At 48.0% G+C, this 27,302-nt stretch overlaps 1 protein-coding gene across 2 annotated transcripts in view; it reads right to left on the bottom strand.

The window, feature by feature from the left end:
- The window catches only part of RPTOR (regulatory associated protein of MTOR complex 1), a 105,682-nt gene that overhangs the window by 72,328 nt on the left and 6,052 nt on the right, over positions 1-27,302 (bottom strand). For both annotated transcript variants that reach the window (XM_031064651.1, XM_031064652.1), the window contains exons 2-5: positions 21,120-21,222; positions 19,050-19,132; positions 4,798-4,956; positions 2,089-2,235 (exon numbers count right to left, since the gene is read on the bottom strand). In XM_031064651.1, the coding sequence (XP_030920511.1) occupies positions 2,089-2,235; positions 4,798-4,956; positions 19,050-19,132; positions 21,120-21,222 (492 nt within the window). The remainder of the gene's footprint in view (positions 1-2,088; positions 2,236-4,797; positions 4,957-19,049; positions 19,133-21,119; positions 21,223-27,302) is intronic.

Below are 27,302 nucleotides of genomic sequence, written 5' to 3'. Positions count from 1 at the left end.
CCAGGGAGAGCTGCCAGTGTGGCAGCACCAGCACAGCTTTAACTCATAGCTCATTAACAGCACTCAACTAAGTCCAGAGTCAGCCCAGAGACACCTCATAGACCAAACCTCAGTCTATAAAATGCCCTACAGACCAACATTCCCACTTTCCAAAAGCACAGGGATTCTCCTATTTAAGATTTTGCCTAAGAATGTGATCTTGGAGACTAATAATTCAGGGAGTGAAAACATAAATAATCTTCCCAGCACCTTTCTGAACCAGGTAAACAAAGTGAACTTCAGCCACCAAAGTTTCTTTCTAACATTTTGCATTTTTTTTCATTAGGGCAAGATATGGAATCAGGAGGTGAGAATCCCTCTGGCAGATTAAAGGAAGAGCAAACTCCTCTGATCTGCTTGCAGGGAAATGGGGAACAATTATCCTGATCACTCTGGCAGCCCCTCTGGAGCATGAGTTGCAGCTTTGCTTCACTCTTCATGAATTTGAACAATTGGATAATTTATAATTTTCCGAATGAATTCCCCTCCACGCTCTCGTGACGCCGTGAGCACTCTGCTGTCTGTTAGCAGGGCTCTGCTCTCTATTCCCCACGAGCAGCAGCCTCAGTCAGGCACCAGGAGTTAATGAAATCTAAGGACAGAATGAAAAGCAGACACATAACCCTGGAAGTATTTTCCTAACCAAATTAACTGGCAGTGTTAACCTGTGCTGCAGTACTAAAGCAGCTGTCCCATGGAGCCTCACATATTCCACAGGATGATAAATCCCAGAGAAAATGGAACGGAATGTTTGTTGGAATGAAGACTTTGTCACTTGTGCTCATCCTCCTCCCTTGGCTGGACCTGCAGAGGTTTCCCTGCACCAACTCCACCTGAGCACTGGATCTGCCTCTCAGAGGGGTCCCTGGGGCTGCTCCCCCCACAGCAGCCTCCAAGTCCTCCTGGAGCTCAGCACCAGCCAGGGCAGAAGGAACTTGGTGAAGACAGCAGGGAAAGGGAAAGGAGAGGTGAAGTCAGACCTGCTCACCCTGCTGGGGAACAGAATGAGAAACCAAACCCACAGTGCTGAAGAGAGCATTGTATCAACAAAGGAGAAAGGCCCCAAAAATATCCCAGTGAAGCCCCAGGCTGACAGGGAAACCTGGAGAAGGATACTCAGACCCCCTCCTCTGACTCCTCCTCCAATTCTATTGATCCTGTCTGGCAAATTCATGTTCTTCCCAAGCCACAGACTATGGGAGCTTTCTCATTGTTACAAAACATGGAATTGTTTTATGGAAGAGAAGGAATAATGAAATGATCTGCATATCCCAGACTATCAGGTGTCTTCAGTACATTGGAATTTCCACCTGCCAAAGAGCCCCCACTAAAGCATCTCCAAAATCTGGAATTCCAAAGGAAAGGACTGACAGGCAGGGACACCTAACATCTGTTTGGAGCTTATTTGTGGCACTCAGTTGCCTGATTAATTAATATTCCTTCCTTGAAGTTCTGGGGTTTCTAATCCAGTGCCCTGGAAGTGTGAGAAGTGAATCTTTACAAATGGGAGCTACAGGCAGCAGGGGGGAGGCTGCACAGAACATTCCAGCTTCTTCCCTTCCACTCTGCATTTCAGATTTGCTACTAATTCCATTTGCAACCAAAGACAGCTTTTCATTGGGAACACACTCCACACTCTGCAGAATGGAACCACCAGGACAATCCCTGTGTGGATCAGGTTTTTGTTCTTCCACATTTTTGCATTCACTTCAACAGCACAAAACCACAACTGCATTGAAATACAGCCCCAGATACCAGAGTTTTGCAACCAAAAAATTATGTCTTGTTCACCTCAGCATTCATCTCAGCAGAAAAGACCATTAGGGCCCAAATTGATTCTATTAACATTAACATTTAATTAGTGCTTGTATTAAAAATCATTCCAAGTTTAATGGGATAGCAAACTGAACCAGAAAGATCAGAGTGGCAAAGTTATTTGCAAATTAATTTGCCTTCCAACACGGTTTTAAACACATTTTTCAGTGTACACAGCAAAGCAAGCTTGAACTTCATTTGTGCTCAGTAAAGGGCAGCAGGCTGAGCTCTCACCTCCAGCTCCTGCTCTCTCTGTAGTGCAAACTGCTTGAAGGACTTGACAATGAGGCCAGCGTTGGAGCAGTCGTAGACGAAGATGGAAGGGCTCCCCATCCAGGTCTGCAGGTCGTAGATGGACAGGGGGATGTACTGGGTGTAGTTCTGCAGGAGGAGAGGAAAGGAAAGCACCACTGCAGTCACCAGGGAAGGAATGGGGCCTGGACTGGGTGAGGTGATAAAACACACCCAAAAACCCAATTCTGAAAGCCCTAAATAAAACCTAGGTTGGAATTATTAATGAATACAAATCTCAGTCAGGATCTGCCAATAGCGAGGATGTGAGCCCAAGTCAACACAAGCAACAAGCAGATTTTATTGTGGCATTATTTGAAACACCCAACTCTAAAAAAAAAAAGCCCAAAACTTTGCCAAGAGTTTTCAGTATCAGATATTTAGAGCTCTGATATGTGCTAACAACTCCAAACAGCATTTAATAGTCCAATTTTATCCCAAATTTCTGCAACACTGATAAAGGATGCAAACCAGCTGTCTTTAATTTAACATCAAACATCTTAAACTGAAAACCCCATCAATAAATCAGGATGGCTAATTAAGCCCCTGCAGCCCATCAGCACTACCCCGCCTGAGCCTAACGAGATGCTTCATAATTTTATTACAGCTTTAGCTTCTGTGCAACTTTCCAAATTATCCATTAAAATTAAAACCAACAAAGCTGCCTTCAACAGAGTGAGGTGCCCACAGTTCCCTTTCTGGAAATAAGAAGGATCTTGTTCCTTGTCTTCCATCTCAACGAACGCCCCCAAATAACTGGAGGCAAGAGGATAAAAATCAGCCACTTAAAACCAGTTCTGAGGAGCCAATCCTGGACCAAGTGAGCTGAAAATATAAACCACAGATTCCTGCCTGCAAAGAGTCACCACCAAACAGCCAGTGGCTGCCAGCAGGATCCTTTTCAGCTGCAGGCAGAGAGCAACCTGGTGTTCCTCCAAGCCTGAGCTCAGCCCAAAATCCTCAGGAAAAGCTGTGATGTTCCTATTAACATCAGCAGGATGATGGATGGGATCATAACTCTCATTTAAATTCAAGAGACTTAAAATAGCTGTAATAAAACCAGTAAACTTTTTACAAAAATCAAATTTTCAAGGGCACGTATCAGCGTCGATAAAGACAGGAGGTATCATAAACCATGTGTTATGTAAGGCAGGGAGGGGTAAGGCATTTCCAAACCCAAGTTTTGCCCATATATAACAGTTTGGGTTGTTTCATTAAAATGAATAGGGAAATTTGTTGATAAAAGCTGGAGTTTTAGGGAGCTGGAGCTCTGCAAATCACTGCGGGGTGGGATGAGGCACGAACAGCCCATCCTCAGCACAGCCTTTCTTAAGGTCACCCCTCACGTGAAGCACACTCCAAGCCCAGGAAGTTCCACATAAAAAACCTGCTCTGACACATCTCATCAAGGACATTTTATGGGCAGGCATTGTTTTACCTTTACATTTCCAAGGCATCTTGCTCCAGCTGAGATCAGATTATAGCTCTGATTAATACTGTGGTATTTCCAAGCAGAAGAATTTTATGTTCCAACTCTACTGTGGGGGTCACATAAAACATCAAACTTGCTAATGAGATGTAAATGAGGCAGTTTGAAGCAAGAAGGGGTGTTAAAGCAGAGTGGAAGGGTGATGCTTTGGTGCTGCTGCCACGCTGGGCTGGACACACAGTTTGTTCCCTGGCTTGGGTATGGAGGAGAAGTTCCTGCTCCAGCACTGCTCCACCATCCCTCTGTGTCCCCTCCCACAACCACAGCTCAACTGGAAACTGCTGGTGAACAGATTTCATCCCCAGTTGTTTAGTGAACAATCAGAGATATTGGAAATTTGCAGAGAAGCTCCTCAAAAAGTCAGAAGAAACATGTCTGAAGTTGGGGCATGTTGATTTTTCTCCTTTTGAAGCCACGCTGAGATTTGCTCAGGGGATAGCAACTAAACTAGAACATTACTCCTTACTGATACAACAACACCTGCAAAAACAAGAAATCTGTCTCATAACAATCTGTGAAGAAAACATGCAACATTTCTAGAAAGACAAAATTTGTTAGACATATACAATAGCCCTTACCAACCAATAAACTCAGTCTGACTATTGCTCACCAATGAAGTTTAACAGGATACCTTCTAAAATTTCCTATAAATTCATTACAGCTTTAGCTTCTGTGCAACTTTCCAAATGATCCATTAAAATGAAAACCAACGAAGCTGCCTTCAACAGAGTGAAGTGCCCACAGTTCCCCTTTCTGGAAATAAGAAGGGAACTATCTTATTTACAGATGGAACCATTGTTCCATCTCTTACTCCATCTTAACGAACACCCCCAAATAACTTATATTTATGAATCTAAACAATGTAAATACAGAATGGGCTTTTCCTTCATGAAGAAGCTGAGTCCTGTCTGCTTATTATACAAGTGAGGGTGGGCAGGCCCTGGTTCAGGTGCCCAGATGTGCTGTGGCTGCCCTGGATCCCTGGTAGTGCCCAGGGCCAGGTTGGACACTGCGGCTTGGACACCCTGGGCCAGTTGGGGTGTCCCTGCCATGGCAGGGGTGGCACTGGACAGGCTTTAGGCTCCCCCCAGCCCACAGCAGTGTGAGTGCAGGACTCGCAGGCAGCTGTGCTCCCCAGCAGGCTGCAGGGCTGGCACACCCACCTTGTTGAAGACCCAGATCTCCCCGTTGACGGTGGGCCGGGGCACGCCGTGCCCGTTGTAGTGGAACAGCACGCGCTCCTCCTTGGCGTTGCGGCGCAGGGACGTGCACAGCTTCTTCACCTCGTCCACCGTGGGGTCCAGGCTCTGCTTGTACCTGGCCTGGGACAGCAGGGACACGGTCACTGCTCACAGCCCCTGCTAACGGTGCCTCAGGTATTGAGCTGTTCTATTCCCAGAGTCTGCACTGCATTGGTTTAGAACGCTGAATTTCATATAAAGTGTCAGCAGTTCTCCTTACAGCTCAGTCACACAAACATTCCTTTTCCAGCCCCAGAACCAAGGACACTGCTGCAGCTTCAGTACAAAAAGAGCAAACAACAAAAAGGCCCAAAATGCCCAAAAAGTGCAAACAACAGGGAATTGAGGAGAGCAATCTGGGAGAATGGGAGTGCAAAACCTGGAGCTGTGATTGGACAATTAACCCCAATATGGAAATGGACCAGAACTTATTAAAAAAGTGTGAAAACTCATGACCCATCATCCATCTTGGGTGTAGCCTTGGCTGGACTCTTGTACTGCCCAAGGTGGATCCTTTCAATAACTCCCTGCTTTATTCTTTAACTCTGTCCAGCCTCTGTTGCAGGAACTCCCCACTGCTAATGTTCTGTGTTTCCTTTCCCAAAGCAGTGTGGACAGGAACTGGCTGCTTTTGGAAAGCAAACACAGACCAGTGGGGCTGGATAAACAAAGTGTGTCTGCTGCTGTGTGGGACTCTCACACACCAACAGCACAGGCTGGAGGGAGTTCAGCACAGCTCCCAACTCCCACCCAGCTCACTCACTTTTCAATTATTAATATTCAGAAAGCCATAGGAAGGGGATCTCTCTTTCAGCATTAGCCAGTCTCACAAGCAACCCCTGATCTAATCCTCCAATTCAGACCCTCTACACCTCCAACTGAACAAATTCCTTCTTGAAGAGAGAAAATTGTACAGGTCATCACCATTCGTGAGACAAAAGGACACAAAAGGCCCAAGAATGTGACATTCACACAGTTGGGTAAGAAGGGAGAAAAGTGATGGAGAGCCCTTGGAAACTGCCCTTTGCCTTGGGAAAAATGGATGTATTCCCCCAGCTGTGCCTGTGGACAACCTGTTGCTGCTCCTATGAGCACTGAACTCAGGGCACATTGGAGGATGGAGGGAAAATCAAACTGGCAGAAACCCCAATGCTTCAAACCCCTCTTAGCTTGGCTCAGTTCACGACATCCAGGTAGGAGCTGGTTTGTCACGCTCAAAAGTGCATTTTTTTGAAGTAAGGCCAAATAATAACAGAAAGTCTTTCAACTGTCCTTTGAAAGACAAAAGCCTGGCTCTTTCTGTCTTCTTTCAGTCTCTGCAGAGACTGAAACCCCAGAATCACAATAAAAACCTTGAATCTGATGTCATGAAATAAAGACCCAAGTTTAACGGCAGGACAAACACCCCTCTGCAAGAGCTGCCATTGGGAGCCTGTTTATAAACCAAAGCTGCAGAAGTTTGGGCTTTTTAGGTTTTTCTCTGTGATAGCCAAAGATGAGAAAATGTTAAAATGCCACAGGAAAAGAGGATGAAGGGCTTAAATTGTTTATCTGAGAAGCCTGAAGAGCAGATACAGCGCTGCTCAATTAACAGTCAGAGTCTCCAGCCAGCAGGGGAGAGGGAACAATGAATGGCAGCATTTAATGATGGCAACACCCAAGAAAAGCAAGGAAAAGGAGGAAAAATATGAAGCAAGAAGCAGTGATGTGACACCCTCATCCTTTCTGGGAACCTCAGCACTCAGGAAAGCCCAGAGGCTGCATTAATCTTCCCACCTCCTCCTCTCTCCACTCAGAGTAGTGATGAAGACACTGATTTGCAAAAATGTGACCCTTAAATCCCAGCCTGGCTGCTGGCAGCTTCAGCAGCCACCCAAAGCAGAGTGCTGGGGAATTTCAGCTTTTTTTCCCCCAGGAGAACAGGCTCATTCCCTCCCTCCTCACGCCCCTGGAGCATCAATATTAAACACAGCTCGCAGTTAATGGAGGTGGGTTCAGACTCCAAAACTAAAGTCTGTAGATCTCAATTTCCAAACTGCAAACAGATCATTTGGGCCTGGAGAAACACGAGGAGGAGGGAATGGGAAGGAGAGAGGGAGCTGTGAATAAGCACAGTCTGAGCCCTAGTGCCAGCTCAGGACTCAGGTGGGAGTTTTAGCTATGACAAGAACCAGGTATGTGAGTAACACAGCAGCCCAGGTGCTGCCTTTTTTGTCTTTTTCTTTCTCCCATCATTATTCCTCTTCCTTCCCTGTCAAGGTGCTGATTCCTTCCCCTCCAGCTCCCAGCAGGAGCTTTCCAGCACTAATGAGGGCAAAAGGTAACAGAGCCAACCCAGAACCTGAGAGCTCTGAGGGGCTTCACCCCAGCAGCTCTGGAGGTGCCACCGCCCAGACTTGGGGCTGTTTTCCCCTGGTTTCATGAGCCATTGCCCTGAACACCAGGCTGCCCTCGTGCCACCATCAGGTGCTGCTGACAGGTATTTGCTGCAGCTTGGCAAGGAGCCTGTGCTCCCTGGTGCCATTACAGACAGGACACTGCACTCCTCACCCTCACCTGCAGCAGCAGAGCTGGCCAGAGCACCCTGATGGGGATGGCAGCTGCTCTTCTGTGGGAGTGTGAGCTCCTGATCACCTCCTGCCCCACTGGAGAGCTCCTGTGAAAGGCAATAACCTGGTGGGCTGATCAGGAGATTCTCATTATTCTGCTCACACAGCAAAGTTAAAAGCTCTGCTTGTGTATCTCACATTTCTGTGCACCACTCACTGGTTTATCCAGCCTTGTCCCTGCTAACTTGTGACAGTTAGGATGTTGGTTTTTAAGACATTTCACCTCCCAGTGTTGGAACTTCAGGACTGATAAAACACTGTACTGATTTGCAGGAAATGGGAGGAGTTTCATTAGAAAGGAGTTCTGGCACCCAAACCGGGAAAAGAAACCAGTCTGGGGGTAGCACCAAGTGGTTTTCCTGGGGACATTTCCCATGTGTAATGCTGAAATGGGAAGTGAGATGGTGCCACTCCAAAGCTACAGTGTCAATCATCCCCTGACACCCCCACAGAATGACCTCCCAAATTACTGCCCGTTTGTTTCACAAGGGATTTACTTCTTTCAAAGGGAAAATAAACCAGCCAGGTGTTACTGCCTAGCAGGGCACAGCAGTGACCTCTCCAACACAGAGGGGAAAATCCCCTTCAGTGGATTCATCAGCTCCTGCCCCACTGGAATGTCAGGATGCACTGGCTGCTGAAATTCCCACAGTCCTCTGCATTTTGAGCTTAAATTACTGGCTCTGCTTTGGAAACTTCACCTAATGACAGGTTTGCCTTTCATTTTTCATGGGGCCAAGACACTGAGGAGGAGCCCCAGGCAGAGACCCCTTTGCTGAGGAGCCAGAGCTGCAGCAGCTCTGTGGCTGTGCCAAAGGGCTTGGCTGTCACCTGAGCCACCAGAAGTGGCTCCTCACCACCTCCCAAACCCAGCTCTGCTCACCCTGCCAGCTGCTGAGTGCAGGAAACAGCTCAGGATCAGGTCCCGCGAGGAGGAAGGGATGCAGAGTGCCAGAGGTGACACAACAGGGGACTGAAGTTGCTGATGTTGCTCAAGTCTCAGAGGCAATGGGAAGTTCTGGCAGCCAGGCCAGGTTCCATCACCTCTGGCACTGCCCAGCCCAGCAGGCACTGCTGGAGCCCCATGGCTCTGTCAGCAGGGAGATGGACTTTTTCCCCTTAAGAAAACACAAGGATAAACCTATTTTCTCACCAAAGCCATAAAACTCAAGTTTCCTCTTTCATTCTCCTGCAGCCCAAGAGCTCAGTCTTTGTTGCAGAAGGACTCCACAAGGCTCAGACCACAGTGTGTGTGTGATCCCACGCCAAAACCCCAACCCTGGCCCAGCAGACACAAAGTGTATGAAAAATGTATGACAAATGTCTCTGCTGGCATCCAGAGCCTCTGCTCTTCACAAGCTCTAACATCATCCATCCTCTTCCCATTCAGCAGAACAAATCCTGAAGTCACTCCCCTTTTATCCCTAAGATACCTTACTGAATGTGTTCCAAATTTATCCACAGAAAAAAACTACTCCAACATTCAGTATTTTATACTGAAACTGCCTTTTACACCTCCTTGCAGAAGAAGGATGCTCCTACCCAGAATCCATAATGAGATATAAAAGCTTTATTTGGCTGGAGATTGGGTTTTTTAAAACAGCTTCTGGGTGACAAAGAATCCCAAATGCAAGTGGCACACACAAGGCACTGCATGTGGTGAGTGAAAGAAATAAAGCAGAGGCAATTCAGCTGCAGTGTTTGAGGTTCCAATGCTCCCCCTTGAACTGCTGCTCTGGGGGGTCTGTAGGGTCCCTCCAAGCCAATTCCATGATTCCACACCTGCAGGACATGGACAAACCCTGCAACTGGAAGGTTTCCTTTCCTGCTGGGTGGGATTTCCTGGAGGAACCAGTCCCACCCAGTTATCCCAGTGCAGAACCCGTCACCTGCACATCCTGGGCTGTCAGCAAAGGCTCCCCAAGGTGGATCCCAGATTCTGAGATGCAGCTTTCCCTCATCCTCAGCAATGCTTCTTCCTAATCCAGACCCCCAGGAGCAGCCCAGGGTGCAGCTGCCTCTTGGAGCAGATCTGCATCCCAGTTTCCAACAGCAGAGAAGACATTAAACCTGTGACTCTGCCATGCACACAGCCAGCCTACTCCACATGATTTAATTAAAAGGAATCAAAGCAAGCTAATTATTCCAAGAGAGGGGTTTTGGAACAATGCCCAACTTGGAAAAACTCCACTATAAGAAGCCTCCCAAAGAAGTAAGAGACTAAAACCCAAGAGGAATGGCACCAGCAGCTTCCAGGGCAAGGGTGGGCAGGTTGCACACAGCTCTCCTGGCTGTGTTACAAACCCAGCCCTGCTGCTCAGGGCTCCATCCTGGAGCAGCATCCCTGCTCTTCCCTGGGAAGTTCAGCCACACTAAGGCAAATATCTCACTCTAAGGCAAAGGATAAAACCACCCCCAGACAGAGATGCTTGAAGACCTGCTAAAGATGAACACTAAAAATCCTGGATTAAGTTTTCTTTAAGTGAAGAGCATAAAATTGAATTAATTCATGTTCCACTTTGCATGAGGCAGCTGCCAGTTTGATGCAACGTGTTCCTGAGAGTGTCTGGAACAAAGTGGGGCTCAGACACATAAAACAGGCACATATATGTCAAAAATTCACAGCCAGGATGAACATGTGGTGCACAGAGCAAAGCAGCACCATTATATTTTACTTTTGAAATCTCCTGAACACATTGGAGCATCTAAGCAACGAACAGGAACATGACCAAAAAGAAAAAAGGAAAATCCAAGATAGGACCAGACAATTCCAGCAAGCTGAGAAGCCCAGAGCTGGTGCAGCCATCCCCAAGCACTGTGGGTGACACAGTGAGACCCCCCAGTTCCAACAACCCCATCCCATTTCCAGGAACTAAAAAGTATAAACGGAGTTATCTCAATTACTGAATTACTGAGCATCACCTGGAGATGGTAAAATCCCTCTGAAAGCACCTGGGTACCAGGAAAGGGGAAAGCAGGAAGAATGACATCAGTTTTCAAAGGAATCCAGAGGAAATCCAGGCTGAGCCCTGCGCTGGGCACGTTGGTGGAATAATAATAAATAAACAGAACCATGAACAAACACTTTGGGGAAGAGCCCATTCAGCATCTCTAATGAGAAGCCAGACTTTTCAAATCAAACTCTTATCTTGTAGAGTCTCCTGAAGAAATCAAAGAGCATAGAGATGAGAGGAAACATCTTTTTGATATAAACCCATTTGGATTCCCAGAGGATATTTAACAAGATCTCAACACAGATTTGGAGGAAAGTCCATATATAAAGACTTGCTGATAAAACAGGCAGGTGGGGAGAATCCCTAATTTTGTCCATGGAGGGAAGGCTCTGGGAAGCTCCAGGAGGATCTGTTTTGTAGGCTGACTCATCCAGCACAGCCCCAACCATCCCTGGCAGGGAGGGGGCAGGAGCTCTGCCTGCCAAGGGCAGGGCTCAGCAGAGCTCTGCAGGAGGATTTGCACTGCCCCTTGTGCTGTACTCACCCATTTCCCTTCCCCAGTCCATTACTACAGGGTTTGTCTCCATGTGCTGCCTGCTGGCCTGCTTCCAGGCCTGCTGAGGGGGAAGCTGTTCTAGTGAAAAACTACAGGCTTCACTCCCAAACAAAAATACTTTGTTCTTTGGTTCATCCAAAACAGTGGTTAACAACCCAGCCCTGCACCGCCCCCTGATTTCACTTCAATACTGACTGAACCACAGCTCTTTTCCTGCATCAAAGCAAGATTTGGGATCCTGCATTTACACCAGCTTTGGAGACACAGCAGAGGACAGACAAATCTCCAGCTGCACGTGAACACTCTTGGGTTTGCACAGTTCCACAATAAACATCCCAGGGCTGGATCCCAGGGCGGGATCCCAGGGCAGGATCCCAGCAGTGCCAGGGCAGGATCCCAGGGCAGGACCCAGCAGTGCCAGGGCAGGACCCAGCAGTGCCAGGGCAGGATCCAGCAAGGCCAGGTAGGATCCCAGCCCAGAACCCAGCAGGATCCCAGGGCAGCCTGCAGAGCCCAGGGGGCAGACACACCCCGAGCCTGTTGTGTGATAAGCTCAGAGATAACTCAGCCCTGTAAGAAGTGGCTGCAGCTCATCCCCACTGCCCATCAATCACAAACCCAATCACCTCAAGCCCACGCTGATATGGCCACAATAACTCTTGGGTTGGACATATCATGCAAATGCAAATTATTCTGAACCATATCCACTGACTCCAAGCTTCTTAATTTCATATTAAAAAAAAAAACAAAACACCACCTCCTTTAAGGTGTTTTAATTTTAGGCTGTGGGCACATAAAATTACCCTGATGCAAATTCATGAGGATTAAGCCAAGATAATAAAAACTGCATATTTAAGTACAAGGGAGTGTGCTGGAAATCCCAAACTGACGTTACAGGCAGCAGCTTAACCTGGTTAACACAGGCCAGGAGAAAACATTACTGATAAAATTATTAGTCATTGCTAACTTGAAAAATATTCATTATAGCAAAGACAAACTGTAACTTCAAGATGCTTTAATTTAAATACTAAACTAAGGCAGAGGGAGGCTCCTGCCAGTCTGAGGCAAGTCCTCTGCAGATATCTGGGTGCATTTCAAGCCCCTCTCCATCTCCCCCGTGCTGATTCCCCCTGGAGCAGCCCGAGGCTGCTGGAGCTGCTGGTGCCAGGACAGGAAGGTGGCAGGGTCCAGCTCTGAGCCTGGCACATCCCCTCCTGTGCCTGCAGCCAGCAGTGGGGACTTTACCTTCCCTCTGCAGTCTCTGACCTTGCTTTCAAGTCCAATGTGAAATGAATTCCAAAGTACCTAATCCTCACTGTGCAGGCTCAGGATCCAATAACACTTCCAAAAAAAAAAGCCTTGGAGCAGTTTGTTCATGAGAACTGATGTTGACAGGGAAGACAAAAATCAGGACAACCAACCTTGAGTTGCTGCTACAATACATCCACAAGACAGGTGTGTTCCTCAGCAGTTACAAGCTGCTTCACACTGCAGGTTTGTGCCAAAGTTCACAGAAATTCCACCCACCAGCCTCCTGTGTTTGGTACAAATCCTTCCCTCTCTGCTCAAATAACCATTCTGAGAGGGCTCTGTAAATAATTGCTTGCTTTTAAACAGAGGGAATGGTAAAAGAACTCAAATCTGCTTCTCATATGGCAGATCTGCACCTCAGCCCTGTGACAGCTCGATGGGTCACATCACAGGGTGCCCTAACAGGATTTTAGGAACACCTCAGGTCACATCCTTCAAACCTGCTTAGTCAAACAACCTAACTGCTAAGCATCAGTGACAGCTCCATTCCTTCTCTAGAACCTCAGTTTCATGAGCTCTTTAAAGGCTCTGCACCTTCTTGTTTGTTAAACAGAAATCTGGATCTTACTGGGAGCCCAGTTGAGGCTGCAGGAGCACAAACTGGTAACCAGTAACAAACTGGTGAATTCTCAGACTGGCTGTCTTTACACCCTGGCCCAAGTGCATCGTGCTCCAGGGAGGAGCTGCAAGGCTGGGGCCCTGCAGGGCAAGAACTTCATCTTCTCAATACTAAATAATTGTTTAGTAATTTCAGTGCTCCTCTGATTGCAAAGTAATTGCTTAATGAAGCAATTTTCTGATTAAAAACACCTTAATGAGTCAGGAGAAGGAAAGCCAATCATTCCAAGGCTTACGCCTTGTTAATCTCCACAGGAAAGGAGTTCAAACCAAAGCACCTCAGGATTTCCTCATTCTGCCTTAGAGAGGAGCAGGAATATAAATAACAATGTGAAGAGTTTCCTCTTTATCTCTGAGTTCTGCACAGAACTGGTGGTGTCTGTTAGCAGGGAGCTCCCAATGCAGCATCCTTGGCCTGTGCCAGTGTCCAGCCCTGCATCCCTGCCCAGTGGATCCAGGTGCATTTACTGGGCACAGAGCACCAGGGTGCTGCCAAGGGATCTGCAGGAGGCTCCTCCTCCCTGTCCCCCATCCCTGGGATTCTGCACTCCCCCCAACACAAAGCCAAGGTGCTTTTAAATAGGTCACCCCGAGCTGGGTGGTAATTACAGAAACACGTTAATCAGCTTTGCCAGGCAGAGCTGCTTTTCTCTCCAAGAGCCTTTTCCTGTCAGCTCTTTCTTCCCATCTCTGACAAGCTGACATCAATGGTCACAGGAAAGCACCCTCAAAAGCACAAACCTTCCTCCCTGCCAATTCTGGCCCCATTCTGATGGCAGAGCACAAACCAAAACAGACATGAAGAATAAAACATGGGAAATGAAGTTATTGCCAGAAGTGTGGAGGGGAAGGCGAGGGCTTTGAGCAGGAGTTCAGCTGCTGGGTGATCTCCCTCCTTCCAGCACACCCTGCCCACAGAACTCCAGCCCTGCAGCAGGTGCAGAGACCCACAGGATTTCAGATTTTGCCACTGAAGTGACTTTGCAAGTTTGCTGACTTAGTTCCAGAGTGCCAGCCCCGCTGCCTGCAGTGCATGGCCAGCTCAGCTCCCAGAACAGCCCAATGCCACTGCCTGCTCTCTGCAGCTCTGAACACACTTCCCCACAGCACTCCATGCCTCCAACTCTTTTTCCTTTTTGTGACTCATTTTTCCAGGAGAATCTCTAAAAAATCAGTATTAAGTACACTACTGCTGCAATTTCACAGTTTCCACTTTCAGTGGTGTGTTAAAGATTTAGCAGGTTTTTTTTTTCTCACTATCAAAAGCATTCAAACATGAGCTGTACTCAGAGCTGCAGCAGGGAGCTCCTCCCTGGCACAGCCAATTCCCAAATCCTCAGTTATGCCTGCTCCAGGAGCCCTTCCAGGCACAGCTGCTCCCAGAGCAGGCAGGAGGAGGCCCAGGTGAGGCTCTCCCCACCTGCCAGGTGAGCTCCAGCTCCCCCCAGCCAGGCCATGCTGAGGCAGGGTTGGGATGCAGAGCACCTAGAGAGCCACCAAGGAGAAAATTACAACCACTGACTCATTTCTCCTCATTTTCCCCATATTCCCAAGGCATTCAAGAGTGGGTTCATCCTTTACCACCCCTGAAACCTGAAATCTGTGCTTTCCTGGCCCAGTGCTTCCACAGGCAGCCCCTGGCTGACAGTGACACTCTGACCACGACAGGTTTCAGACAGAAGGAGAACACCAATAATTGGGTTTCACAATTAGACTTGTTGACTCCACTTCTGTGGCAGACTTTTTTTTTCCCCTGAAAAAAAAGCCCTGCTGGTTTGTGCTGAAGACAGTTGATCTTTAACAAGACAGCAAAGGATTGATACAGCAGAATTTTGCAGAGCCTGAAATAGCTGCCAAATTCAAGAGGCTGTTGGGAAATGAAAACCAACAAACATAGTCCTCTAAGGAAAACCTGGTTTTGTTAAACAAGGTCACACTCTCTTTTTGGTTTTTTCCTTCCTATTCATTTTCTTCTTGCATGTTCCTACATCTGCAGATATCTCCTACTGGAGACCAAGTACCAGTTTTTCCATGTTCCCCTTTGGAATTCCACAGTATTTCTTCTGCAGGAGCAATTAGTATTTGCTGTTGTTTTAAAAGAAAAACCCTACAGAAATAAAGGAAAAGTATGACTCACTGAGAGACCAATAATTAGGTCATGTGTTCAATTAGTTTTCATGCTTAAGTAGTTACTCTTTAGGAAATGCTCCCCCTTTGATGTGCAGCAGCAACTTCCCAATTAATTAGGCAGAAAAAAGCAATGAAGGAATGAAACCTCAGACACCGAATCAAAGCCCAGAGATCTCTAATGAGGGGAACAACAGCATCAACAACAGACAACATGCACTAAAAGGTAGAGCCTTTCAATGATCCACTTCAAGTATCTTGGCTGTACTTCCTTTGAAATGAAGAGAAAACTGTTGGGAAGCAGACTAGAAGAGAGGGAGAAGCAGCCTGTTTGATCAGAAAATCACTGTTTCCTTGAAGGCCTGCCACAAAAGAGATAATTTATCCATATTGTGGGAGATGTGCCCTCAGAGACCATCACTCACTGGTGCAGACAGGAGGCAGCACACAACGGGTGAGACTGGATCAGAGAGGAATGGGAAAGCCCTTTCTCCACAAGCTGCCCAAGGAGCAGCAGCAGCACTGCCATGTTCCAGCTGCAGGCACTCCCAAACACCAGCACTTGCTTTCAACCACCCTTCCCAAAGGCTTCCTAAAAGTTTATTTAATCTTGTCTTCTAGATTTCCCCAGTCCCTTCCCCATGCAGGATTTCCATCCCTCTTCATGGCTCAGAGATCTCCCTCACCCCAGGGATGCCCATTCAGGTATAATCCATTCAGCTCTAATGAAATCAGCTCCTTCCAGGAGAGAATTAACACAGCCCCAACGACTCTCTTAGAGAAAAAGGAGGAAACTGAGAGAAGAAAAAGGGAGGCAAAACCGTAGCACTTGAATTAAAAAATCAATACTGTAATTGACTTTGTTTTATGCAGGCAAGTGGGTGTAAGGGGGATGTGGTGGCTCAGTCCCTTGGCCTCGCTGGTGTGGGTTGGTGCAGAGGGAGTGCTGATGGCAAATCACTGCTTTGGGGTCAATCCTACAGAGCTACACTCACACTGCATTCAGCTGCTTCTCAGAGGATGTAAAAACCCCTCATTCCACAGAAAAAGTGCCCTGCAGATGGAAGGTCTCTGAACAAAATATCCCAGTGCAACATCTCAGCTGGAGCCACGCAGGAGCTGAGTGTCTGCATCCTTCTCACCTCTCCTAGGAATGGTTATGAACTGCAGACTTTGGCCTTGCTGGCAGCACTGGGAAAGCTCATCAGAGAATAAAGGAGAGGACTGCAAAAAGCAGCTGGTGCAGGAGTGCCACTGGGATCTGTGCACCAGGGAAATCCCAACAGAAGCAGCAAAATTATTGAGGAGGGAGGAAAAACTCCTGTGAGTGCTCTGGTCAGTTTGGAGTTAAAGGGAGAACCTGGCCAAAAGCCAGACCTAACAAAGAGAGAAAAAAAAATCTATAATTTCATGCAAATTTAATAAGCATATGGTCCAGACTACTTCATAGCAGGTCCTGAATTATGTAAACTGTGCCTCATCCAAGCCCAGCCTTTGGCTGCACTGCACACCCACAGGGATGGAGGCACAGGGCCCTGGGCTGGCTGGGCAGGAGATGGCCAGCAGGAGAACAGGGGAGCAAAGCCAGGCAGCAAATCCATCCCTGGCTCATCCCTGAGGCTCTGAGCAGGGATCAGGGCACACAGGGTGCTTGACACACAGCCTGGAGGGTGCAGGGAACTCAGTGCCCCAGCCAGCAGAGCCCCTTGATGCTGCCCAGCCAGCCTGCAGGGCTGCAGCCCAGGGCCCAGCTCCACTGCCAGACTGGGCTTGCAGAGCAGTAACTCCTGCTCACAAAAATCCCCACCAGCTCCTGCATCCCATAAACCATCCCACTGCAGCAGCACTGGCAGCTCACAGCCCTGTTTGCAAAGGCTCTTGACTCTTCAGCTAAGGCTAGTCCCTGCTTTGCAGTGGCACAAGGTGCAGTGCTGCCAAGAAATCTGAATTTACAGCCCAACAACAGGGAAATATTTGCTGCTCCCTGCCAGCACAGCAAAGCTGTGCCCTGGCTGGGTACCTGCTACAGGGCTGCACCTCACACAGGCAGGGGTACTGAAGGGGGTCAGCAGCTGAGAAATCAAATTTCAACATGATTACCTAAATATTTTAAATACAGAGCTGCACCTCCCACAGGCAGGGTTCTGCAGGGGTACTGAAGGGGGTCAGCAGCTGAGAAATCCCATTCCAACATGATCAATTCCTTATTTAAATATTTTAAATACAGGGCTACACCTCCCACAGGCAGGTGTACTGAATGGGGTCAGCAGCTGAGAAATCCCATTCCACCATGATCGATTCCTTACCTGAATATTTCAAATACAGAGCATCCCACAGCTAGCAGCATCCCACAGAAACTCCAGTTATTTTATTCTGGGCAATTGTGTCTCCTTTCCTGGTGCTGCCAGCTCCTGCAGCCATTCCCTCCATTCCCTCCCCAGTGCCCGCAGGTCCCAGAGCACAGGAGCTGCCCCAGGGAAGGTTCCCCCTCTCTCAGGCATTACCGGTCCCTGTGCTCTTCACTTTCACTCTCTTCTTTCCTTCCATTCTCAGCTGCTTAAGCAGCCCCTTTGATCCCTGTAATTGAGCCTCTTTCCAGATTACCCTCAGCTTTAACCTGCTCCCTGGCCAGTAAAACTTAAGCCCCAAGCCCAAGGGGGTGTTAGTGTAGAGCTGTCTCTGTTTTCCTTCCACTTTTTCACCAGCATCTCAATTATATCTGCACTGAATTGCAAGAACTCTGTACTTGTTCAGGGCAGTCTTTATCAAGACAGATCGAGCCCACAGCTCTGTCATCTCCTACCCTCTCCCCCAGTACAATCTTCATTTGAGAACTGCATGAAATGACTGAATATTGCTTAACTGCAGGATTTTGCAGAGGAAACAACAGCTGAAGTGGTTTCTACTCCCGCAGCACACAAATTTATGTAGCTACACAACAATAAAGCAAAGTCTTAAATTTAATCAGAACAAATACTTCAAGCAATGGCAAGCTGATAAATTATTTAGAAAGGGGCTCAATAAGACCTGGAAGGAAATATCCATCAGCTGTGAAGCCTGGGAGCTTCCAGACACAAGGAATTTTCATGTTTTACCCCTCGTGCAGTTTTCTTACAGAAAAGCTGTTTGTGTTGAGCAGAAAGGGGGACGTTTGAACAGAAGGACTGGCTGGCAGCAGTGCCACAGGACTGGTCACACAGTGGTCACCACTGCCACCATCCATGCCAGCAATTAGCACCCCTTGTGCATTCCCAACAAGGTGCTGATGGCAGCAGCTCCAGCCCAGGCATAGCAGCTATTTCAGAAGATGGTTATGATTTGCTCTTTTCTCCAGACTGCCTGGTTTCCCCCAAATTGTCTTCCTTCCATCCACTCCTCAACCATTCCAAGCCCCCAAGAAACAGACCAAACTGGATGTATTAGTATTTATATGAAAGCTCTAGGAAATTCAATAATGCTGCTATTGTTTTATTGCAGATGGCACACCAACTTCTCTTTATTACTGCAGAAAGCTCCAGAGCCCTGTGGAGTGCAATAAAGCAGGACGTGTTTGGCTTTGCAATGTGTCAGGGCTGTGCTTTCCTGCAGGAACCAGGGAACCAGCCCAGCTCTGGGATTGCCTCCACCAGGCCCACGCAGGGAGCCTGCTGCTCCTGAGCTGGCCTCCTCCCCAGCACAGAGCACACAAAATGGGTTGTTTTCACCTTTGCTCCAAGATGCTTTTTCTCCTGTTTGATTTCAGGTGCTTTTTGAATTTTCTGCTAAATTCTCGAGCTGTTGAGATTTGAAAATTGTCAATGTGCCACAAGGAAAGACACAAAAAGGAAATTCTCTTGTCTTAACTGTACACAAATATCTGCCATAAAAGCTCCAAAACATAAATACCCTTGGAAACCCTTGGGAAAAACCCCCAGGCTGGGTGGAGGAGAGGCTCCAGCCCTGGAGCAGAGAGAGCCCAGGCTCCCAGGCAGGGGAGCCCCAGGAGCAGCCCACACTCACCCTGGGCTGCCAGTTCTCATACTGCTTCTGCAGGTTGGCCCCGATGGTCTCCAGAGCTTTCTGAGGCCCCATGGACAGAGGATCTGGGAACAGAACACACAGCAGCAGTTTCAGCCCAGTGCATCTCTCAGGCATGTTTTCATGCAGGTTCCTTTCATCATCAAACTCACTAACACCTTGTTCCTCCTGGAATTTACTTGGAGGCAGCACCCAAAAATTATCCCCAAATTCCTCAGTCCAACAAAAATCCAGTTCCATTACAGACTGTCAGATGTGGAAGATTTCTCTCACTGAGGTGCTGAACAGAGTTTTGTTTTCAAAGACAGGAGAGGCATTGCATTTGTTTCTTTTAATAATGAAATAAGGTTTCTATTGTAAATAATGACAAGAACTCAAATTGGTTAAATATTTGATGACAAACATTTTCTGTTGATGAATGCAAAATCCTGCTTCATTTACTTCCTTTGCTTCCTTTGCAGAGATTGTGTGCCATTTGTAATATTTAAGAAGTTAATTTTATTGCTAGATAATTACCACAATCCATACATAGCAATACAATTCCAGGCCATGTGCTTTATTCAAACACCATGGACATATAATTAAACAATTAACAAGTTTTCTTGAAAAAAAAACCCTACAAGCTAATATTTTCCTATTTAATATCAATTATTTTAAAAGCACTAAACCAGATCAGTGAAGGGTTTTTTTCCCAGTTTTTGCAAATATACTTTTGTTAGAAACAAAATGTAATGAAGCAGGATGAAGGCAGGATTTTGAGTTATTTTTCTTTTCTGAATCAAAGCTGCACGTGGAAGGTGCAGCAGGAGCTGCACGTGGCTCTGCTCAGAGGCCATTTGTCACCAGGGGTGACCAGCTGGGACCCCAGCTCAGGTGTGAACAGCAGCAATTGCACCCCAGAGAGCTCCCCAGCCCCTGCACATGTGGCACAGACATTTCTGCCCCCCCCCCCCGCTCCTGAAACCGATGACACAAAACCATCAGATATTTCCCCAATTACCTTTTTCAGAAATTTCAAGTTGGCTGGAAGTAGAAGGAGCACTTGTGTACATAAACAAACTGAAAATTTAATTACAAAAGTGCATTCAAAATTCTCTTTGCTAATGATAGGCACTAATGACTTTATTTAAATGCCTCTGCAATGCTCCTCTGCTCGTGTACCAATGAGACATCAGGGCTGTGCTCTGCTCTCAGGCACCTGCTTGTGCCTGCTCAGGGCTTCCATCAGCATTTCAGGTTAAAAACCTGAGGTGCTGTGATTCACAAAGCAGGTAAGGCAGGGTTAGAAAACCTGCTGGAAGTTTGTAAAGAGATTCTGTTTGTGCAGTGATCACTTTGCCCCTGGGGCTGTCAGAGCCCTGAGCTGAGGATTACAGGGATGTGCTGCAGGCTGAGCATTCCCAATTCCTAGAGAAAAACCAAACCTGAGAAAGCTTCTGTACACAAGATATTTCCTTCTAATATTACTTCAGAATTGTCTCATCTTGATAATTAGACTTTTTTCTCCAAAACCAAGGGAACTTTTAATTTCTCCACAAAAAAACTAGGAATTGAGTGCAATGCTGCATGAAAGTAGCAAACCCAGGTGCTGGAACTGCTGGCAAGACATCCTTGGGAACAATTCCAGGTCTTCTGAATGATTCCAATTAAAACAGGCCCAGAGCAGCCACCTCAAAACACAGCAAGGTGTTTCACAGAGCTCACTGCTCTGCTGGCTGAGGCAGGGAAGGGGCATGGAAAGCCCTGCAGATCCCAGCACTCTGAAGGTTTCTCTGCTCAGAGATTTCCTTCAGGTATTTATAAATCTAAAACAATTACAAGAAAGCAAAGCAGCTCATTAACAGCTGTTTTTCTCCACGGTATCTCGTTTCAGAACACAGTAGGAGAGATGACCCATGGCAGCAGGTGGAGCTGGACTCTTCATTAACCCAGAGAAAAATCAGATCCCACACTTCCTTCTGCTCAGCCCATTCTCAAGCCCTGGCAATGCACAATTCTGGGATGGATTCTGTGTCTGTGAGACCAGGGGAGCCTGGGGCTCTGGGCACTCACCAATCCAGCACTCCAGGCGGGCACAGGGAGTTGTTTTCACCACGTCTGGGGGGTCCACGCCGACGTTGAGGCACAAAACTAAGGCAACACTGACAGTCTTCATCTGCAAAGACAAGAGCACAGCCTTAGAGCAGCAACAGCAACGCCCTGGGCTCCAAACTTCACCTCCCCAGAACTTCTGCAGGGCTTCAACCAACCTCTCCTACCTGCTCTTGCACATGGACTATTTTAAGCAAGGCCTGACTGATGAAATTTTTCATCTTTTTTATTAGAACAGTACTTAGACTCCATGTTACTATTTTTGTTATTATTTCCAGAGCCCATTCTTCTCTTTCTGAGCATGGAAATGGATCCCAGTGAACTTCTGCTGCTCATCTTAAATTAGCCATTGTCCAACTGAACCACATTATTAAATCATGAGGCAATGCTATTCAGGGCCCCTGACCAATATTATAATGCAGCGTGTGATCTCTAATATTGAAACTAAAAGAATTACAATGGAAAAACCCCCAAGTGACAAACAGAATCGTGAAAAAAATCAAACAAACAAACACACCAAAACAAAGATATTTAGTGCATTTTTTATTTTGGTTTCTTCACATGTTGGGTTTTCTGGGAGAGCCCTGTAAGGAGGAATCCTGGCTCCAGCTGCTGCTCCACTTGGGCTTATCCCACCCAGGCACCCCAAATGTACCCAACCCAAACCCAGCCAGCCCCACCTGGGACCCAAAACCTGCATTAAACCAATGACCAACCACCTTGGCCAGCCAAAAATACTGCCTGGAAATCATCACTTCACATCTTTATGGGTTTTTTCCTAGATTCCCTCATGCCAACACCCAAACCAGAGGAGGAAAACAGAAGCAGTGATGAGTCTCTCAGTGATTCCAGGCATTCAGGGCTTGCCTGCAGCAAGGCCACCCACATCCCCACCTCCCCACGGTGCTCCGTGCAATGCACAACAGCAGGGGAAAAAAATCCCAAATTTCACACTTAGGGAAAACCCTAGAGCCACATAAATGTGTAATTTATCCAGAAAGTGGAGCAGCCAGACACCATTCACAGGCTCGACACCAGGACAGAAATCCTGCAGTGTTTCCTCACTCCCATGGCCATGATGGGAACATGGAATAAAAAACCAGCAAGAACTGTGGTTTATGGCTTCATCCCAAGCCCTGCTCTGGCTAACAAACCCTGCAATCCTGTAGGAGCTCCTCGTGCCAGGAATCACCCAGCACTCTGCAGCACAGGGTTGGAAACAGGAATTCCCTGATCTGGATTTGCTCATGGATGGGGTGGGAGCCCAGAGCTGCAGCTCAGCACTCAGGACATGGAAACAGGAGCCTGGGCAGGAATTCCCTGATCAGAATTTGCCCATGGATGGGGTGGAAGCCCAGAGCTGCAGTTCAGCACCCAGGACATGTGCCTTAGAGCCCTTTGTCATCATGAGGGACATCCCACAAAAAGCAGAACCAGGGGCAGCTGCAAGGTGCAGCCCAGTCCTGCAGACCTTGACTGCCCTGAGCAGCTCAGAGTGCCCTGGAGCCCCCAAAACCACCCCCCAAACCCCCCTGGGCACTGCACAGCCCCTGCCCTGCCCTGGGGACACCTCCCCAGACAGCCCAGGCACTGCCAGCTCCCCAGGGAAGCCAGGGAGCTGCAGGGTGGCAGGGCATGAACACTGCCAGAGCCATCCCACGCTGCCACACACACGCCCAACACCCCAGGGAAACACAGAAAACTACACACAAAATGACTTATTAGACCTGGAAACACATAAATCACTCTTGCAAGAGAAAGTATCCTGCCAAGCAATCTTCTCCATCTCATTTATTTATTGTTTCCCATTTGCACTCTAATACTGACTTATTGTTCAGTATTTTGCTGGTAACGCCTGATTGGTGGTTCATGCTGAACAGGCTGGCATTTATTTTCCATTCCCAGGTTCGGGCTTTTAAATAAGTGTTTCTCCTGGAAAACTGACAGCAAAGCCATGAGAGGAACAGGAATTGATCCCAGAGACAAATGGGGTGATTTCCCCTCTGCCACCTCCCCTGAAGGATGGAAAGCCTTGCACTGCACACCGTGTGCTCTGCTAGCAGGAGCACACCCTGAGAGCCACAGCTCATCCCTCTCACCACTCCTCACAGGGAGCACTTTTTCCTCAATATCCCGTCCAGCCCTGCCCTCTGGCAGTGAGAAGCCATTCCCTCTGTCCTGGCACTCCATCCCTTGGAAATTGTCTCTCTCTGCATTTCTTGTCAGCTCCTTCAGGCCCTGCAAGGCCACACTGAGCTCACCCCAAAGCTTCTCCTGCCCAGGTGAGCAATGCCAGCTGTGCCAGCTGTGCCCGCCTCTCTGAGGCCACACTGAGCTCACCCCAAAGCTTCTCCTGCCCAGGTGAGCAGTGCCAGCTGTGCCAGCTGTGCCCGCCTCTCTGAGGCCACACTGAGCTCACCCCAAAGCTTCTCCTGCCCAGGTGAGCAGTGCCAGCTGTGCCAGCTGTGCCCGCCTCTCTGAGGCCACACTGAGCTCACCCCAAAGCTTCTCCTGCCCAGGTGAGCAGTGCCAGCTGTGCCAGCCTCTCCTCCCAGCAGAGCTGCTCCATCCCTGGCATCATCCTGGAGCCTCCCTGGGCTCTGCAGCAGCTCCAGCTCCTGCCCGTGCTGGGGCAGCTCTGCAGGTGGGGTCTCACCTGAGGGGCAGAGGGGACAATCCCTGGCCCTGCTGCCCACGCTGGGCTCAGCCCAGGCTCAGCAAGGGTTTGGGGGGACAATGCAGGTGACTGATCAAAAAAAACCCAATAATGCTTTTCCCATTTCTAAACTCTTTTGGAACACACCAGAAACTTCACTGCATATTTAAAGGTTCCTAATGCAAGCAGCATGAGGACATTCTCATCTGTCATTAAGACAGTGGAAATTTTCTTTCCCCCGTTTCAGGAGTATATCCATCAGAATACATTTCCATGGATTTTTGTTAGAATTAAAAAATGAAGCAGGAGAACATTTGGCGAGTTTGTAAGAAAACCAATATCCAAAATGCTTTGTCAGCAAAGGCTCAAGATCAAACCACAGCAGCTCTTACTGTGGGCTCTGCACTTTGGAGTGTCATTTGTATGTTAAAAAATGGGCTACAACTCCCCAGCTTGTACTGCATCCGATTTCCAGTGATTTAATAACACTGGGTCAGAACCTGCAATCCTTAAATGGCCAAATCCACTCGGGTAAAATGCTCTTCCTGAGAAGTGATGGCAGAGAATTCATCCCAAAGCCATCAGAAATGGGACTGGGGGAGCAGAGGGAGTTCTGTGTCTGCTGGGAGAGAAGCTGCTTATTAAAGCATTTGACACTAAAATTTACATCTTATGCTAAAGACCTTCTAAAATATTCCTAATTCACCTCCTATTTCATTTAGAGGCCAAACAGATCTGCAGGTGAGTACAGTGCAATATCTGCAGGTATTTTCAGCTAGGAAGAAACCATTATGTTCTTCTGGGTTTGATTGAAAACGTGAAGTTTTATCATCCCAGGAACCCACCTGTCCCCACTGAGGCATCTCTGGGAGTGACTCCAGGCCAAGCTGACACCAAGACACCCATTTATTTCAGCCTGAGTGAGACCAGGTTTGGAACTCAGAGCCACAGAACTGCTTCATATTCTAGTTCAAGTAATACCAAGAACAAGTCAGTGCATTTATGAGAAATTCTGCATTTTGTGGTACATCTCAGACTGGACGTTTTAGACCCCATTAATATTTGATTTTCACACTGCAATTTGCAAGCTGAAAACTTTCTGCTTAAACATTACCCAGATGAACACTCAAGTGTTAGAAACCTGCCTGGGTTTATGCCAGTGAGTTCAAATTGCTTCTGGGAGTTAATACAAACACAAGATTAAGTCAGCATTAAACTGAAATATATACAGCTACATTATTTTACAGAGTTGAGGATGAACTTATCAGCATTAAACACAGATCCTGGGACAAATTTCCAAATTCCAAATCCTCGTGTGAGTCTCATTTGAAAACCCTCTCTGGCCAGGAGGCTCAATTTCCTGCTTGTGCAGGAAATTCATTCCCTCCTTGAAGCCTTTTTTTTCACATTTTTCTCTACCCACATTTACAGATTTAACACAAATCTCTTCCCCACCAGCGAGGTGTTCCTCAGGTAACTCCTGACTGTGGGCTCCTTTGGAGACCTGACATGCAATGTTCCATCAAGGAGGTCTCCAGAGAGAGCAGGAACAGCAACATTCAACAGGAGGAAACATTGTTCTCCCTTGAGCTCAGTTCACTCTGCAACACCAGAGGTTCCTGTTTGCTCTTTGCCAAACTTCCCTTTTTTTGGGCTCCCAGCTGAGAGGTGACAAGTGGTGACATCTGTCCTGCATCATCCCCGGGGCTCTGGCACCACCTTCCACTGAGGAGCAGTGGAAATCAGCCTGCAATCAGTATGAAAGCAGAAAAGGCTGAAAGTTCTGAAATCAGTTTCTGAAAGCAGAAAAGGCTGAGGGTTCTGAAATCAGAAAAGGCCGAGGGTTCTGAAATCAGAAAAGGCTGAGGGTTCTGAAATCAGTCTGAAATCACAAAGGGCTAAGGGTTCTGAAATCAGTTTCTGAAAGCAGAAAAGGCTGAGGGTACTGAACAGGCAGACCAAGCCTTGACCTTGCACTCCCTCACAGCTGCAGAGAACCAACGCCAGGCTCCTGAAGGAATGGTTCTCACCATATCCCACCTGGACAGGACTTTCCCCCAGCCAGGGGAACAGAGTTCCCTGCTGCCCCTTCAGCTCCTGCACCACTTGCAAGGTAAAGCATCTTAAAAGAAGAGCTTTCCGTTTCAAGGAATTTTTTTTAAATGTAAAGTTTAAGATAAATAAATTGTTACGGAAAAAAAAAAAATCTCTGTGTTCTTCTCCACAGCAAGAGAAGCAGCAGAATGCAAAGAACTCCTTCAAGTTGGCATTAATAATTCAACAGCTCTGCAGGTTGTCTCCAGCCATCTGCAGCCCAGAGTGGGTTCCTGGTGTGCCAGCCCGCTCCACATTCCTCGATCAACTCCTCCTGAGGGCTTGGTTTCCTTCTCTCACCTCGGAACCCAGCACTGCCACTCTGAATTCTCTTCAGGGCTTTACTGTGCCCAGAAAGGCACCTCCTGCCCACAGCTGCAGTCCTCACAGAGAGGAACAAAGCTCACTCTGAGCTGCTGCCCTGAAGCACTTCCCAGGCTCATGGCTGAGTTCCTGCTGGCACTCTCTGCCCAGGTATCCACAGGCACTTCCCATGCAGCTCCTCTGTGTGACAGCAGTGACATGCAGGGGCCCCCAGAGCTCCAAGGTGTTGCCCACTGTGCTCCAGGTTAAAACTCCAGACTGCAGCAGGCTGGTCCTGGCTGCCACAGCCCAGCAGCCAAACACTGCTTTCCAACCACTCTGGCATGCTTAGAGCCAAAGTGGGCTTTCCTTCCCTGTCAATCACTCCTTACAAATAATAAAAATAATAGAAAGCAAACATTTTGCTCCCATGATCTTTGCTTTCTCTATACAACCTGCAAAGAACCGACAAGAGGCGTGTCCCAGGTGTCACTCCCCATTTATCTGTGACAGGGTTTGCTCCTCATCTGTGCCTTGCATTCCTGCAGCCTTCTCCTCCTGGCTGCACAGCAGCATTCCCACTCCTGTCTGGCACTGCCTTTAGGAGGCTCCCATCTTCCCAGGCACGACTGATGCTGCTCCAGACCTTCCCTGGAATGTTCCTTCCAACCACTCCTGGACAGCCCCTCAGATGTCCCACATCACTGCCTGGGGATGCACTGGGGCTTTGATCAGGAGCAATCCCTGAGCCACAGCCAAGAGCTCACATGCCAATGCCTTCCTGCACCAGGAGCCTCCCCACCTGCCAGGAGAGCAGGAGCAGCCCCAGGAGCAGCCCAGCAGTTCCCCTGCAGGGTCAGGCTAGGGTGAAGGGCACAGAACATGGCACAGAACATGGCACAGAACGCTGCCCTGCCTGGCCAGGCTCAGCCCCTCCATCCCTCTGAGCTTCCTGTGGCTGTGTCAGGGCAGGAGGGCACAGAGCTGGCTGTGCCAGGGACAGGACAGGGCACAGAGCTGGCTGTGCATGGACAGGACAGGGCACAAAGCTGGCTGTGCATGGACAGGACAGGGCACAGAGCTGGCTGTGC

This window comes from Geospiza fortis, unplaced genomic scaffold (genome assembly GCF_000277835.1).
Source record: "Geospiza fortis unplaced genomic scaffold, GeoFor_1.0 scaffold546, whole genome shotgun sequence".
Lineage (NCBI taxonomy): Eukaryota > Metazoa > Chordata > Aves > Passeriformes > Thraupidae > Geospiza > Geospiza fortis.
Note: the sequence above shows the minus strand (reverse complement) of the source record. Positions and strands in the feature narration are given on the sequence as shown.